Source organism: Diabrotica virgifera, chromosome 1, assembly GCF_917563875.1.
Source record: "Diabrotica virgifera virgifera chromosome 1, PGI_DIABVI_V3a".
In the NCBI taxonomy this organism is placed as follows: Eukaryota; Metazoa; Arthropoda; class Insecta; order Coleoptera; family Chrysomelidae; genus Diabrotica; species Diabrotica virgifera.
Genome location: NC_065443.1, coordinates 285,682,670 through 285,700,065, shown reverse-complemented (window position 1 = coordinate 285,700,065; position 17,396 = coordinate 285,682,670). Strand labels below are relative to the sequence as shown.

Genomic DNA, 17,396 nt, shown 5'->3' with positions numbered 1-17,396 from the left:
ATTTAAGATGTTCAAATTGGTTCTTTTGTCCTCCAAATATCTTAGCAACACCAACTGTACTTTTGAAGTTTTATTATTGATGCTGGAACCTTGTTCATTCTGTGTATAATTAATAGTACAGCTGTTGTCCACTTGCTGGTCTCGAAAATTGCTAAAATCAAAAAAGTCATCCAAATTTTGATCTCCACTTTCATCTGATTCATTGCAACTTTCCAATTCCATTTTTGTTTTGGCGACAGTTATAATGCATTTTTTTATATCTTCTATAGTTTTTTTGGGATTTTTTACGACATTGTTCCACTTAAGCTCAAATTTAGGAAGAAGAACTACAGCTATAATTGGATCTTTCCATTCCAAATTTAAAATGTTTGCAAAACGAGTATTTAAGGTAAAAACAACTGATTAGATAAAACAAAGCTCCATTAGCTATATAATAATATCTTATAACGGTGACGAGTACGAAAAATGGGATTTAACATATTAGACACATCTGGATTGAAGGAATGGCAGTGTTTTGCCTACGTTAGGTGCATTATCGGCGGGCGATACATATTTAAAAGTATCCGAATATCAAAAAAAGTGTGCGGATGCCGGATACTTTAAAATTTGATCACGGATACGGATACCGGATACAAAATTTAAAAAGTATCCGGATACAGCTTTCGGATACATAAAAATTATCCGGATACTACCCAGCTCTTGCGTGCATACGGGTAATTAATATGATCGGTCATATTACACGTATGCGCGCTCATGGTGAATATTAAATTCTTAATTGTATGTCCAAAAATGTGCAATAACTACTTCTTAAAACCCACCAAATTTCATTAGCCTATGTTAATCGGTTTTAAAGCAATAAAATAAGTCGCCAGTTTGTAAGAAAAGATTCAACATCCCGTACCTCGAAAACGAAACATTTGCGGACATACGTTTGTAAATCAAAACGGGAACTGGTGCATGTTTTCAAAGACTGATTGTGTGTTATTTACACACTATCAGTCTTTGAAAACATACACCAGATTTTTTCATGCAGAATTACCTCTTAAAGTTTCTCACACTTATTTAAAAACACCGTGTATTGATGAAGAACATGTCTAGTTGTTAAAGTACCTAACTTTTTTATTATCCAGCATAAACGAATGACTTTAAAAACATAATGTTAAGAAAACCTGAGGCTATAGTTGGGTTTTAATTTCAGTATTTCGTAAATGCTAGAATATTCCACAGGGTGATGCGAACTTTGAGAAAAAAACACAGTTTGATTGGTACACCCGGTATACAATGAAAATTTACCTGTTTAGCAAGAATATTATTACAGTGGTATTGTTTAAGAATCAGGCTATAATATGTTCAAAAAATTACTTAAATCGGCCAATAGGTTTAGGAAATATGAGACATCAAAACTGACCAAATTTTTAAGTGGGCCGATTTCTATGCACGTAAGTTTATATAAAAATAACAAAAATTAAAATCTCTGAATAATTGAAACAATATTATAGTGTTCCATTAATATTTGTTATAAATATTATTTCCATCAAGTATGGTTCTACTAGGTTTATAACCAATGTGTTTTACCTGTACAAACTTATAGTGCAGAGACTTTAACACTGACGCAAAAATCCGCAAATAAACTCACACAACGTTACACAACGAGCCATGGAACGTGCAATGCTGAACGTGAGCCTTCGAGACTACATACCAAACCAACAAATCAGACAAAGATCATTAGTTCAAGACGTCATCGAAAGAGCTACGACGCTTAAGTGGAACTGGGCAGGGCATTTAGCTAGAACACAAGATGGACGGTGGACACGACGAATCATGGAATGGAGGCCCAGAAACTATAAAAGAAGTCGAGGGCCGAGGCCGAGGGTCCTACTAGATCGGTACCGACGACATAAAAAGAGTAACGGGAAACTGGCTACAAGCGGCCCAGTGTAGACAACACTGGAAAGAACTGAGGGAAGCCTATGTCCAGCAGTGGACGCTATTGGCTCATTGACGATGATGATTATAAATCTACAAGAGCTTGGTTTTTATCAAGTACCTAATTATTGGTTCAATATTTAGATATTAAGCAATGATAAATTCTTTGATAAATTATCACTAGTAGGTAATTGCACAAGAGCTCTAAAATTATTAAATTGTCCCGAGTGACACTTTGACAGTTAAGGCGAGTGAAATTATGTCAAAGTGTCACGAGGGCAAAAATTCTATATTCTATATTAATTTTAGAGATCGAGTGCAATTTGTTGCGATTATTTCATGAATAAAACTGTTCAAAACCAAAATTTTATTGTAATTTATTTATGTAAGTAGAAATTAGTACAATTAAACACACAGTTGTTACAAATATTTGACGGTTGAAAGTCATCACTTTTATAATTTTTAAAACATTAATGTCATTAATGTCACTGAATGTATTTTTTCATAACAACGAAGGGCATCTGACGTAATATACTTGGCGACGGGAAATTATCAAAAATGATCAGTTTAATTTTTATTTCTGTATTTTTCTATTGGTCAGAATCTCCTATGAATGAAATAATCTGATAACTTACACACACGTTCACTCATTACGAAATCTGTTACAAGAATTTCAGCCATTTTAACAACAATTATTTGAATTTTCTCGTCCAGGCAAGAGACAATACATAAAAAATGATGAATACCTTTTACACCTCCTTCAGACAGGGTAATTTATACAGGTACATACATGGAATACCGGTATTAGATTATCAACATTGTTAAGAATTACTTAAAAAATAAAAGTTACAAATTCACCGGTAGTTCATGGGTTATCGTTAAATTACCTGAGGGCTAGAGATACGAATTGGCCTGTAATTAGGAGGGGAGATTAAAATAGTTACGATTTCACCGGGACCCCATCATATTAACCTTTATGATCCGGGTTTTACATCCATATTTTAGGAACTTGATTCTTAGTTGTAAGTTCAGTTGAGAACTGCAGAGCATCTAAGTATTATAGATTCTCCTCTTCCAACTTTTATGAGTTTTAATTTCTTTATCAGGATTTAATGTCTCGTTTATCTAACATCCCAGGTATTTTAAATGGGTAACTTTTGTTATCAGCTCATTATTGATAAATAGTTGCATTGGAACAAAGTCTTGTTTACTAACTGTTCCTTTGTACTTGTAGGAAAATGCTTGAAATGGGTGCTTCTAAACCATGGCCGGATGCAATGGAAGCTTTGACAGGTCAAAGAACCATGGACGCTAGTGGACTTTTGGAATATTTTAAACCTCTTACCACATGGTTGAAGCAAGAGAATGCCAAAAATGGAGTTCAAGTTGGTTGGGAAAAGAGCAAAAGAGGTAGATATTATTTATTTCTATACAATATGGTAGTACTAATATGCCTGTTTTAATTGCAGTATGCGTAAGGACTAGGCAGGAGTTAGTCTCAAAGGATAAGCCCAAGGAATCCACATAATAATTAGCTAAATTTCAGGAAGGTTTAAATTAATATGTATTATATGATATTAAACGAATATTTTTATTTAAATTTGGTATAGATATTTTTTTCCATAAGACAAAAAAACTCAATAACAGAAGTTATGCATTGGAAAAAGCAGTTACTATACACTCGAAAATCACCTGCAGACAGACAAGATAGAATTGTTAGGAATCAAAATAACTTCATTTTGTTCGACCACAACTTAACAAAAAGAACATAAAATCTAAGAAAACATACCCTGGATTTGACCTCAATAGCGATGAAAATCCAGAAAATAGATTTTAGACTAAAAATATTTCTGAAAGTTAAAAGAGAAAAAATGACAAGCAAAATAGACATCTTACAACGGACTAAGATTGAAAGGAAAGAAGAAATATATCTCAAGGTTAAGAAAAAATAGAAACGATACATAGATGTTGAAGTCATATGGACTGCTCTTACAACGAAAATAACAATTATACATGAAGAAGACATCGAGTTCACTAAAAACAACAGAAAACAAGGGCGGATAACTCAAGATATCATGGCTTTCATAAACGTAAGGCGAAAACATAAAACAAACCTAATAAAATACAAACGAATCAATAAAATCAATAAAAAAAAGTGCAGAGAACCTAAAGAAATCTGGATGGCAAAAAAATGCCTAGAAATTGAACAACTTCAGAGGAAATAAGATATCTTTGATGTCTAAAAGATGTAAAAGAAATGATAGGTAGACACAGAAGAAAACAAGATAAAATATTAAAAAATAACCAAATACATAAATATATTTACAGAAGACAAACTGGAGAGATCGAAAGAATATATTTAGGCACTTTTTGACGACGAGCACTTTGTGCTCCACCATTTACGGATGATCTAATAAATGAAAAAGGTTCAGAAATATCCGGAGAAGAAATTATTTATACAGAAAAAGCTCAGAAAAATGGAATCAATGTAATGCAGACAACGAAGCTAGACTTGATATAGTTGGTCCATTTTATCTTTGCCCATGCGTCATGATTCATTTTCAAATAATTTAAACCAAAACATAAAGTGAAACGTACGTCGATGTGTGTAGTATATAGTACCTATATAGTGTACACAATGTATATACACATCGACGTACGTATTGCTTTATGTTTTGATATTTAATTTGTTTGAAAATGAATCATGATACATGGGAAAAGATAAAATGGAACAACTATATCAGAGCTAATCAATAAGGTACACGACACATCGCACACCTAGATCTAAAGAGAGTTAAGTCAAAAAAGCACATTTTTCAAAAAAACACGAAAAACTGTTTTCGGTGTCCATGTGCACTGCGGGAGTGTTTTGTTTTTATGGTTTGCTTTATTTATACACCAGAATATTATGTTGAAGTACTTTAACGTTTAATACACGTTTTAAGGCTAAAAATCGATATTTTTGAATTATTTCCCTTTTGCTTATTAATATATTTATATTTGTTATACTAACTTGAGTTGAGCCTGTGTTGGTGAATTAAGTTTGTAGTTGCCTCTCTTTTGAAGAGGCATTGTTCATTTTGTTAGAACGAAGTGACTTTTTGGTTGGATAATGATTATTGTTTTCTTCTTAAAACAGCTTGAATGATATGTGTTTTCTTCGGATATGCTGTTTTTATCGCTATATTGCCCAAATCAAGAGTTTATTTGAAAAATGCCTTTGATATTTTTTGTATTTTGGATCCATTAATCTCAAAGTAAAATGGATTGTTGAGAGCTCTAAAATTGTGTGTACGTAAGTACCGATATTTAGACTTTATTTGTTGTGAGTGGCGTACTAAGAATTCTTTTTGCTTTCCAAGATCACCGAGTGCCCACTATTCATCAAAGTCCTGTTGTCTTGATATATTGTCCACCTTATCTTTGCATTTTAGGAGACATTTGTCTCCACAGGGTGGTCCAACCATTCTTGCTAGAATTGGTGTTTTAGAATTTGACAGGGTAGTTTATCTATCTCAATCTCAGTAGCAGTTTCAGGAACCATAACACCTTCTGGACCAACTTTGTCACTATCATCCTCGGTATCCGATGCACTGGAGCTGCTGTTGCTGGATCAAATTACCGATGATGATGAAGGTACGACCTTAGGTGGGTGCGCATTTTTGTTTAACAATTGCAAATTAGGATCTTTATCTTAGTTGTCAATATCACTTTCATTGCTCCAAATAAGTGAAATATAATAGTCCGGCAATGCTGTTTAGATGTGCTAGAGATAGATGTATTAACCGGTGTCAAAACAGCATGAGTTTCTGTGGATGGAACTTTATCACTTGATGACATCTTCAAGTTATCTTCCACGGTTGCATGTTGACTAGAAATTATAGAAGTGATATTTTATTTATACTGTTCTTCTACCATACTTACTAACAACAACCGGCAATTCATTATTTTCGTGAAATATACAATGTTTATTTTACTAACTTACAAGGTCATGTGCCACAAATCAATTTAGAAAGCCCACAAAAAACATTTTTAATCTTTTTGGCTATGTTGTACAGATAAATTTGTCAGAAACCATCTAAAGAGATCCAACTTGAAAAATTGGCAGTAAAAGAGGAACCAATATTGTTAATGGTAAGCTAAACATTAAACTGTACTTCGACCTAAAAACTCGAATCGTCAATAACAAAATAAGTTTAATTTTGATAAGATTTTACAGAAAAAATGAAGTATCAGATATGACTCAGCAAAACAGACACAACTACAATATCGAAAATATTTCAAGAGTAGGGTAACAACTCCAAATAAAAATAAAATCTTTGCTTACCTTGCTAGCGATACAGGTTTAACTCAAATTGTTGTATCCTTGTAATTAGCACTAACCATTTAAAAGGTGACAACTCAAAATAATCCTGCTTCAAATTTCAACTAAACAGGTACAACTCAAAATAACTCCATACTTTTTACGGAGTACACTTGCATTCTGCTTGTAATTCTGATTGCATCTAGCATTGTTCCCATTTATGCGCGGTGGGATCTGGCTCGCTCGTTCAACAAAAGAGACTCTAGGTACCATCTAGCGTTGAATTTTGCACATATTTTTAAATCTCTTTTATTAATCGATAGGTATCCGTACAGGGAATTAAATGGTGAGCTTAACTCAATTTCACATATTTTTGACTTAACTCTCTTTAGATCTAGGTGTGCGACATGTAAAATACCATCTGACTGGCTAAAATTAACATTCGTAAGATTACCAAGAAACCCAATTTCTTACAATTCCATGACTATCGAATATTAAGCTTGGTGTCTCGTGGCCTTAAAACTTTTCTTAAAATCATCAATACACGAATTTATAAAAAGTGTGAGGTGTTAGTTTCGGATGGGCGACACTCAATTCGGATTTCGAAACGGATTTGGAACGCAATAAGCTCTTTTTGTCTTAAATGCGTTAACACAACGATGCAAAATGCAGATGTATAACACTGGTAAACACACAGTTTGCTGCCGGAATTTTTTTTACTGTTTCTAGGTAGTGTGGTCTGCTGAATCCAAAAAATGCCACCAGATTTGCTGCACCAGATCGTTTTCAGAAAATACGACAACAGATCATGTTGCTGACATATAGGGTAATTTAACGCAGCACTATACAGTGTGTCAATTTTAAAACTTACAATGGCTATATCTCACGAACAAAAGCTGATATAGAAAAATGCTTGAAACCGTTTCTAGGATAGTAAGGGGGAACTAAATTGACATGAAAGAGAACTCACCCCCATCAACCCCCTAGGCCCCACCCACCACAACCAAAAAAGTTTAAATTGCAAACCCCTACTTGTGATACATCATTGAAAAGGCTGTAAAAAATGCTATCCAATGGTATAAATAATAGTTATACAGGGTGAAGCAATAATTGTGAAACTTTGGCTTAAATGAAAAATTTAATGAGGTTTTGTTGAACTACAAATTTGATAAAAATGTCAAATAAGTAAATGTTCAAAGTGGGTTCCGTTGTTTTGTAAACAATAATACAGTCTATTTTAAAATTCTGCACGAAATTTGACAAATGTTTTTCTAGTAATAGGGCGACATGCTTGAGTAATTATTTCTCGTAATTTCCCAAGTGACGCAAGTTAAGTTTTATAAACAACTGGTTTAAGACAAAAATGGCAAATTAAGTTTTAATTAACAAAAAAAAGTACGAGCGGACACTTACCATTTAAAATAATAGTCCGGGAGATAGCATTACAAATACAAAAGTCATAGTAAGCCAGCTGATATTAACACCCTGTATAATTATTATTTATACCATTGGATAGTACCTTTTATAGTAGGATAGTATAATACTTTTTTCTATGGGGTTACCCTAAATCAGTTGTTTATAAAACTCAACTTGCTTCACTTGGGGAATTGCGAGAAAGAATTACTCAAGCATGTCGCCCTATTACTAGAACATTTGCTAAATTTCGTGCAGAATTTGAAAATAGGCTGTATTATTGTTTAATAAACAACGGAATTCACATTAAATATTTACTAATTGACATTTTTAATAAATATGTAATTCAACAAAACCTTATTAAATTTTTCATTTAAGCCAAAGTTTCACAATTATTGCTTCACCCTGTATAATTATTATTTATACCATTGAATAGCATTTTTTATAGCCTTTTCAATAATGTATCACAAGTGGGGGTTTGCAATTTAAACTTTTTTGGTTGTGATGGGTGGGGCCTAGGGGGTTGATGGGGGTGAGTTCTCTTTCATGTCATTTTAGTTCCCCCTTACTATCCTAGAAACGGTTTCAAGCATTTTTCGATATCAGCTTTTGTTCGTGAGATATAGCCATTGTAAGTTTTAAAATTGACACACTGTATACCTACATATAAGTAGTGCTGCTACCCATCAAATAAACAAAACACGAATAAAAAGTAAGATGTCTATTGTACAACAATATACTTACAAAAATCATCACACATATCTGCCAAAAAAACTTAACTTTTCATTTAACATAACCAGAATCGCAGCACAAATCTGTTATTCGCCGTCACCTTAAAACTTCCTTTTATAATTTTCTTGCAAAGTCTTTAAAAGGACGGTCCCTTTGAAGACTCCAGCAGTAATTTGCCATCATGTGAGTGTCCCATCTCCCCTGATACCTCTCTTCCATCCTTTTGATTTCTTGGTGAAAGCGTTCCCCTTGTTCCTCACGAAGGTCACCAAGATTTTCTGGGAAACGGTTTAAGTGGCTGTGAAGGTGCTCATATGACAACCGTGTTTGTTAAAATTGTTGAGCATTTCTTTCACTATATCCCGGTAATTTTCAGGTTTATTGTTTCCAAGAAAATTTTCCACAACTTTCACAAAAGAGCACCATGCTTTACATACAATTTCAGTCATCGATTCTGTAAAATGAGAATCTTTTATAAATTGTCGTATCTGAGGCCCATCAACTATTTCGGCTTTCAATTTTTCTTTACTAAGTGCAAGAAATTGCTAGACAAGTATTCAAAACAAGGACGATTCTGGTCTAGTACCTTAACAAATTGTTTCATCAGCCCTAGTTTAATATGTAACGGAGGTAATATTATTTTCTCTCGGTCGACCAATGCTTCGTTAACTATGTTAGCTTCTCCTTGAACTAAAGCATCTATAGAACGACATTTTTCTACTCCAGTGTTGGTCCCAAGCCCTGTTATCCCAAAGACACAGGAAACCTGGATATTTTGTATAGCCACCTTGTTGTCCCTTTAGAAAGTTCACGATCTTAAATTCAACAAAGATCGCCCACTGATGTTGGTCATACTTGATGTTTTTTAGCATCAGCGATATTGTTTTATATTATTCTTCTTTCATTTTTGTAGAATGCCCAATTTGTATACTTCCATATTTGTTGCCATTATGTAGAAGGACACACTTTAAACTTCGTTTGGAACTGTCGATAAAAAGACGCCAGTGATCTGGATACGTCCAGTTTTTCTAACAGTCCTTTAATATTGTTACAAAAAACCATATTTTCTTGCTGAGAAAAAAAAAGGCCAAAGATATTTTTCTCTATTATGGTAGTACATAATTTTGGTGTCTGGGTAAAGAAGATTCATTTCCTTTAGTCTGGAGGCAAGTAACTTGGAAGAATCCTACGGAAGGTTCAAATCTCTGATAGCATCGCTTAGCTCTTCCTGAGTAAAGCGCTCAGGACGTGTTAAATCCCCTTCAAAATCAAATTCTTCTTCCAAGTCTTCCTCAAATCTATTAGTCTGTAGTTCGTCAGATAACGTTTCGACATTATCCTCTGGTAACATAGGTAGACTGCTAAATATTGGAATGGGTATCTGGTCAACCTGACGTGGAATTGGTCTTATTGCTGAATCCAGGTTAGGATTTGTCCACGTATGTCGATTCTTCTTCTTCTTCCTTCTTGTATGTAGGCTTTAAAGCCTGTTTCTTCTTCAATATTATCCTCCTAAATTGTTTAGGTTATCGCACCACCTTTTTCTTGGTCTGCCAATACTTCTTCGTCCATTTGGTGACTTATCTCGACGTATGTCGATTGTTATGATTAATTCCCTTTATATTCACAAGACAGAAATAGCCCATCGTCAAAATGATTTTTTGGTTTCTTTCTATAAACATATTGCAATTATAGTGGTGGAATATAGAGAAATGTAAGAATATTTAGGTATTTGATTAGTATGTCATATCTCGAAAACTAGAGCTGATACAAAGAAAAGGTTTTTTATTTTTGGAATCAGCACATATGAATTAACTAAAATCAGTTGATTTTTTTAGCAGCAACAACAAACATTTTTTTTGATGGGCTTTGTAATCATGTTTTATTGGTTATCGAAAAGCATTTGACTACGTAAACCATCAAAAGATGATCGAAAATCTGAGGAGAAATTTAATTGTTGAACAAGACTTAAGAATTATTTCTAACTATATTCCCCCAAAATAACAACAATACCTAATTTAAATAGAGCACACAACATCCGAAGATATACGAATCCGACGAGGAGTGTGACAGGGTTGCGTTTTATCACCGCTATTATTTAATCTGTATCTGGAATATATATTTAGAGAAGCATTAGATCAGATACAAGGTGGAAACAATAATACCGGGCCCAGCATAGATAACATCAGATACGCTGATGATATAAACCTAATATAAGCAATGTATAAGAACTACAAACTATAATAAATTAGGTAGTTCGTCATAGCGAAATGTTCAGTTTAAATCTAAATGTTTTGAAAACTAAAATTCTAGCATTTTCAAAAATAATATTAAACGTGCATTTGTATAACAATGAACATAATATAATAGAACAGCTAATTTCCAAAAAATATTTGGGAGCCAATATGAACAGCTAGTGTAACCCAAAAAACGAAATTCTATTAAGAATCGAAAAAGTGAGGAAAGCACTTGAAACATTTTTTTACAAGATCAGATCTTTGTCTATAGTTCAGAATTCGAATAATGAGCTCGGATGTGCCTCGGTCGGATATTAGTGTTCAGTGACCACTAAAACCCCGAGGAAGGAGTTTGCATTGATTCTGTATTCAATTTTCATAAAACTCCAGGAAATCAGGCCCATCTTGGGCATCAGGTGCCTCTGAGACCAACGTCGTTATGATATTCGTATGCAGTGAGCCCAGCAATCCACTGGTAGCAAAATTGAACTTATTTCTGTCAATTTTTTCCGAATTACAAATTTATCATTTTTCATAATTAGTATGATAGAATTGATTCAAAAAATGACATAACCCAAACATCCAAAGTGAAAGTTATCCTTCAACACCAAATTATATATGATCCATATAATGTTCAGAAAAAAGTCGGGTTTTTTGAGCGTCGGGTTTTTGGGGGAGAGGGGGGAGAAGTCGGTAAATTCGTAGTTTTTTACGTTTTTCGTCAATATTTCTAAAACTATAAGGTTTAGCATGAACAACCTTCTATACAAAAATGTTCTACATTAAATTTGAAATAAAAAAGGCCCTATACATAATCCTTCTAAAATGAATGGTTCCAAAGTTACGGAGGTAGTATAGTATAATTGGTCCAAAAAAAGGCCTAACCCAGACATCCAAAGTAAAAGTTTTCCTCCAATACCAAATTGTTCTATATGGTCCACATATTGTTTAGTAAAAAGTTACACCATTTTGAGCATCCGGTTTGGGGGAGATGGGGGAGAAGTCGGTAAATTAGTAGTTTCTTTATGTTTTTCGTCAATATTTCTAAAACTATGTGTAAGCGTAAGCAATGTTCCATACAAAAACGTTCTGCATAAAATTTAAAACAAAAATGGTCCTATCCATAATTGTTATAAAATCAACGGTTCCAGAGTTACGGAGGGTGAAATGTGGAGGTTTTCGATACTTTTTATATTTTTTGGACAATTGATCATTATTTTGGGTTGTGAGGTTGACGTTTCTTCAAGGGCTTATCACTAACATATCATCGGCCACTGAAATAGCAAATCCTGTTAAAGAAAATTTCTTTCAATCAGTAAAAATATTATAAACTAGCTGACCCGGTGAACTTCGTTGCACCTTAGATAATGTTTCATAATTAGATAATGTGGCATAATTTTAATTCTAGATCAATTGGTCGGACGCAATTGCTAGAGATCAATAACTCAAAATCAACTGCTCGAAAATGAATTGCTCGATATAAAAATTGATAGAAATACAAATTGCTCGAATAAAAAAGAAAATTATATGTCCAAATATTTATTCACAATAATGCAAAATTTGTAGGTATATAAGAGAGGTAAATTTAATAGACAAATTATGTGATATTCCACGTATATAATCACAGATATTAATTTGTGGTTCATAATAATTGTTTATTAAACGCAATAACCTATCAACACTATCTCTATATTTTCTATGACAATTTTGAGGTTAATTGACACTTATGGATACTCGTTCTCAGAGGCATCTTTCAGTGCATCACAGTTTTTCGATTTCTTTCTAACGCATTAATTTGGAAGTGACAGAAAAAAGATACGTCCGTGATCACAGTTTGTTATAACATTAATTCTAATTGTTGATAGATGGCGCTATAATCGAACAAAAAATGATTTACGAATTATATATACGACCATAATCTGTAAAATTTATAAGACTATACAAATCAAAGAAAATACCATTTTATAAATGCAATAAACACAATTGATTTGTTTTTATACCAAATTGCAAATTAAAGGGTTAAACTGCAATACCCTTTTTATATTTGGCTGATTACGATTCTGACAACTGTCACATTTAACTTAAATGTCAGATTATAATAAATGTTATAAATGTGTATTATCACGGACTTACCTTTTTTGCAGTCACTTGTGACACACTGAAAAATGCCTCTGAGAAGGACCACACTGTTCAATTTTTAGTTCATTTAAACTTTGTTCTTGCTCTAGAGCGGAAATAAATTTCCGCCGTTATTTTTATTATATTTCCAAAGCTCAAACATATTTAAGATTTATAATAAAGATGTTTTCAGCATAAATTAATATACGATTTGTATACGTGGAATATCATATAATTTGTCCTATTATACAATCTTTTTATGTCTATATTTTGTACTGTTGTGAATAAATATTTTAGATATACAATTTTCTTTTTTATTCGAGCAATTGACTTCGAGTAAATGTGGCCTTTCGGCAGTTGCTTTTCTCTAGAATAATTGTATAAACTCTAAAAAACGTAGGTGTTCTACAAAATATTTTATAGGAAAATTTTTTGATTAACAATAGCCTTTGATTTTATGCTTCTGTATTTTGGTAAAATTTTAAAAGCATTAAAAAGAGTAAACTGACGGACGAACCTATTGAGATAGAGAGCGTAGTGTTCTTGCGCCAGTTTTTTGCGAAAAATTTTATTATTATAGCAGAGATACACGCCTTCGAGAAAAATTTTAAATATTATTCCAGAGATGCGCCTCCACCAAAAGCATCCGCCAAAATTTTAATTATACCAGATATGCGCCTCCGCCAAAATTTTGATTATTATACCAGAGACATGGTCCTTCGGCAAAATTTTGGAATATTTTTTGTACATTAAAAATAGTAATCGTAAAGTTAAAAACTTCATATTTTCACGGATGTTAGTACAATTTTCGCTCGTTCTTCTCGTGTGCTTAATGTCGTCTCTCGTGCTCTCGTGTTGTCCTACGGCCTCGTTTTGTTATCTCTGAAACTAAATGAGCTAGAGAGACGATTTATATACCCTTGGATAGCCAATTCCAAAGCCCTTAGCGCTGCCTGGCTGTCAGAGCAGATAGAGATGGTGCTGAGCCTGAGCCATCCCTGCCTTTAGTCTCTTGAGTACATACCAGTATCGCAAAGATTTCGGCTTGAAAGACTGATACATGAGAGCCGAGAGCCTGGCTAGACTCAAATCCGGCTCCACTACCATACACTCCAGCACCTGCCCGCTCGTCAATTCTAGACCCATCTGTAAACCAGGTGAGCCCATTCCGACAGATAAGTGTGGTTTCTTGTTCTACTCACTTATCCCGGTCAGAAAATTGAACCAACAAGGTGGATCAGATCTCAAATTGAGGGGTCATGCTGTCCTGTAACCATAGAAAGAACAGGAAAACACTCGATAGCCTCTCTCCAAATGTCACAATGACCCATCCGCCCATTCATTCCCAACCAGTATCCAGAGCAGTTGAGTCGATAGGCTGCCATCATGGCTACGTGCTCTGCAATGAGATGTAGAAGAGGTAAATCCAGCAAAACATCTAGAGCTACTGTGGGAGTGATTCTCATGGCTCTTGAGATAACAACGCATGCCCACCGCTGTAGGTGAGCCAATTGGACCTTGACTGAAGACAGTCTAGTCCGGGGTCATCACACGATTACCGCATACGTCAGTATAGGATTTATCATGGATTTACATATCCAATGCAGAATTTTCGACTGCAGACCCCATTTGGCTCCGAAAGCTCTTCTGCACCCCCAGTAAGCTGCAGCGGTCTTCTTCAACTTGGAGTACAGATATTCCTTCCATGTCAGTTTCGTCTTTCAGTTATTATGTCTTTTAGGTGGACTCTGTTATACGCTGTTGTGAGATCCACAGGAAAAGGGGTTTATTGAACCATATGGACTTCTCTACTAGTTGCATATTTACGAAATATTATATATGAACGTCAAATAACGAGCGCGATATCGGTTATCTTTATGTACACTAACACACTCAATAAAAAATTAAGGATTCTATGTAATGTGCAATAATTTCTATTGTTTCCTATAATCAAAACATATTATTACTAACAGTTTAATTAATCTATAGAAATAGAAATTTAATTAATTTATACTGTTTCCATATAAATCATTGAATGATAAAAAAATATTGCTTTTGAATGCTTGTGTTTGAACGTATGTAATATTAATAATTATTATTATATATCCATCTGACATATTTCATACAGGTAAGACTTTACTATAATATTTTGTCTGGTATATCGTGGTATAGGCTTCCTAGTGAAGAACTCCGCACAGTCTTAGTATCTTCAGAGATACCTCTATGGAAGGCTGTCGCTCCTTTTTTTGAGCGGTCAACCGATACTTCTTTTACTAATTAGTGATTTATCTCTTGCTATTTAGACCACAAGTGTCTCCCTCATTCTTATTTTCTATTTAGTGTTATCCCTTTATACACTTTACATTACGAAAACATAGTATTTCTAAATAAAAAACCCGTTGATAAATTTTATATTTTACCCAAAACGCTATACTTTATTTTTCTTCTTCTTTCTTACTTTTAGATACATGGTCGATTTTTTCTTCATAGGTCCCCTTTTGTACGTCCCTAGATAATCTCTTCACTTCTTTCGGTAACGTAACTTATTTCCTTTTAGAAAATGCCTTTCTTGCTTCCGTAACTTCACGAATTATTTGAGTATTTACTCCACATATACCGGGTGTCCACTTATATTTTCACCCATTTTAACTGCCTATAACTTTTAAACGGCTCAAGATAGAAATATACGGTTTTCGCTGAAATATTTTATTTTAGTAAAAGTTTTGTCTGAATAGACTGAATTTTTTATATCGCTTTTAAATACGAAAAGAAAAATGGCGGATTTTTGAAAAAAACGTTGTTGATTTTTTTTAATGGAACAACCAGTATATTTTTTTGTAAATTGAAATAAAGGTCATTCACCTATCCAGCGATATAAAGTTCTTCAAAATCGGTTGTCAAATCACTGAGTAATTAATTTTTAAAATAAGAGGTGCAACGTGGATATCACATACCTAAATAACATAAATAAGCAAATTGATATTATGTTATGTGATTTCCACATTGCATCTCTCATTTTATAAATTAATTGCTCAGTCATTTGACCACCGATTTTAAAAAAAATTTATATCGTTGGATAGGGAAATTACCGTTTTTTCAAGTTTTTAGGTAAATGATCATTTTTATGTCGCTTTTAAATAAAAAATGGGGGATTTTTGAAAAAAAAACGTTGTTGACTTTTTTATTGAAACACCCAGTATATTTTTTTGTAGCTTGAAAAAACGGTCATTTACGTATCCAGCGATATTAAATTTTTTTAAGTCGGTAGTCAAATGACTGAGCAAATAATTTTTAAGATGAAAGATGCAATGTGGAAATCACATAACATAATATCATTTTCCTTAGTTACATATGTTATTTAGGTATGTGATATCCACGTTGCACCGCTCATTTTAAAAATTAATTACTCAGTGATTTGACAACCGATTTTGAAAAACTTTATATCGCTGGATAGGTGAATGACCTTTCTTTCAATTTACAAAAAAATATACTGGGAGTTCCATTAAAAAATAGTCAACAACGTTTTTTTCAAAAATCCGCCATTTTTCTTTTCGTATTTGAAATCGATATAAAAAATTCAATCCATTCAGACAAAACTTTTACTAAAATAAAATATTTCATCGAGAACCGCATATTTCTATCTGAAGCCGTTTAGAAGTTATAGGCAGTTAATATGGGGGAAAATATAAGTGGACACCCGGTATTATGGTGAGGCAGATAAAGGGCCTATTAGAAATATTTCGAGAACTAAAGTAAAGAAAATTATGAAAATTGGAATATAAGGGTTTTGAGGTGTGAACTATTTAATGAAAATATTTTGGTCTCTTTGCTACTTCCGGTTATACCGGAAGTTTATTGTAACTTCGTTTTTTTAAATAGGACACCCTATATATTTTTATATTTTTTAATTCTCCTCGATTTCTTATTTCTTAAAATATAAGGTTTTGTAATATTATACAGGGTAGATTAAAAGATAATTACGTTTTTTTTATTAATTTCGTAGCAAAATTGACACCCTGTAGAATTGTAGTAGTTTTACATCAAAATCCCTTTATATGTTCAAATGTTTTTTAATATGGTCTACTTAGTTTTCTTAAATGGAACACACTATATTTTAGTATTGTAATGGTATTTTATGGTATGTACTTTTTAATTTCTGAAGCATTCCCTACACCCAACTGCTTTAATTTGTGCTTAATTGTTAATCGCACCAACAATCTTAACTACGTAGATATTTTGATAGCTCAACCATTATTGACAATTTTAAGTATCAGTCTCGATTAGTATGTATTTATTTCCGAAAAATTATTTGTGATTGAATATTTTTACGACCAACCTAATAAAATTTCAGGTATTTTGTGTTGCAATTAATGTTTGGCTTGAATCACCAATAACTCACAAATTGAAGCAGTTAGGTATAGGGATTGCTTAAGAAATTAAAAAATATCCTAAAATAACATTTCATTACAATACTAAAATACAGGGTGTTCCATTTAAGAAAACTCAGAAAATACTCATTCTGAGTTTCGACCAACCCTGTATACAAAAAAGGAAAAATTTAGCTATACCAATAATTCTTAACATAGTAGACTATATTAAAAATCATTTGAACATAAACAGAGTTTATTATGTCAAACTACTACAATTCTACAGGGTGTGAATTTTGC

The 17,396-nt window shown here is 33.1% G+C and overlaps 1 protein-coding gene across 1 annotated transcript in view; it reads left to right on the top strand.

Annotated features, from left to right (window-relative positions):
* The window catches only part of LOC126893467 (angiotensin-converting enzyme-like), a 245,854-nt gene that overhangs the window by 145,026 nt on the left and 83,432 nt on the right, over window positions 1-17,396 (top strand). The window contains exons 20-21 of the mRNA XM_050663701.1: window positions 3,161-3,336; window positions 3,396-3,450. Of these exons, the coding sequence (XP_050519658.1) occupies window positions 3,161-3,336; window positions 3,396-3,450 (231 nt within the window). The remainder of the gene's footprint in view (window positions 1-3,160; window positions 3,337-3,395; window positions 3,451-17,396) is intronic.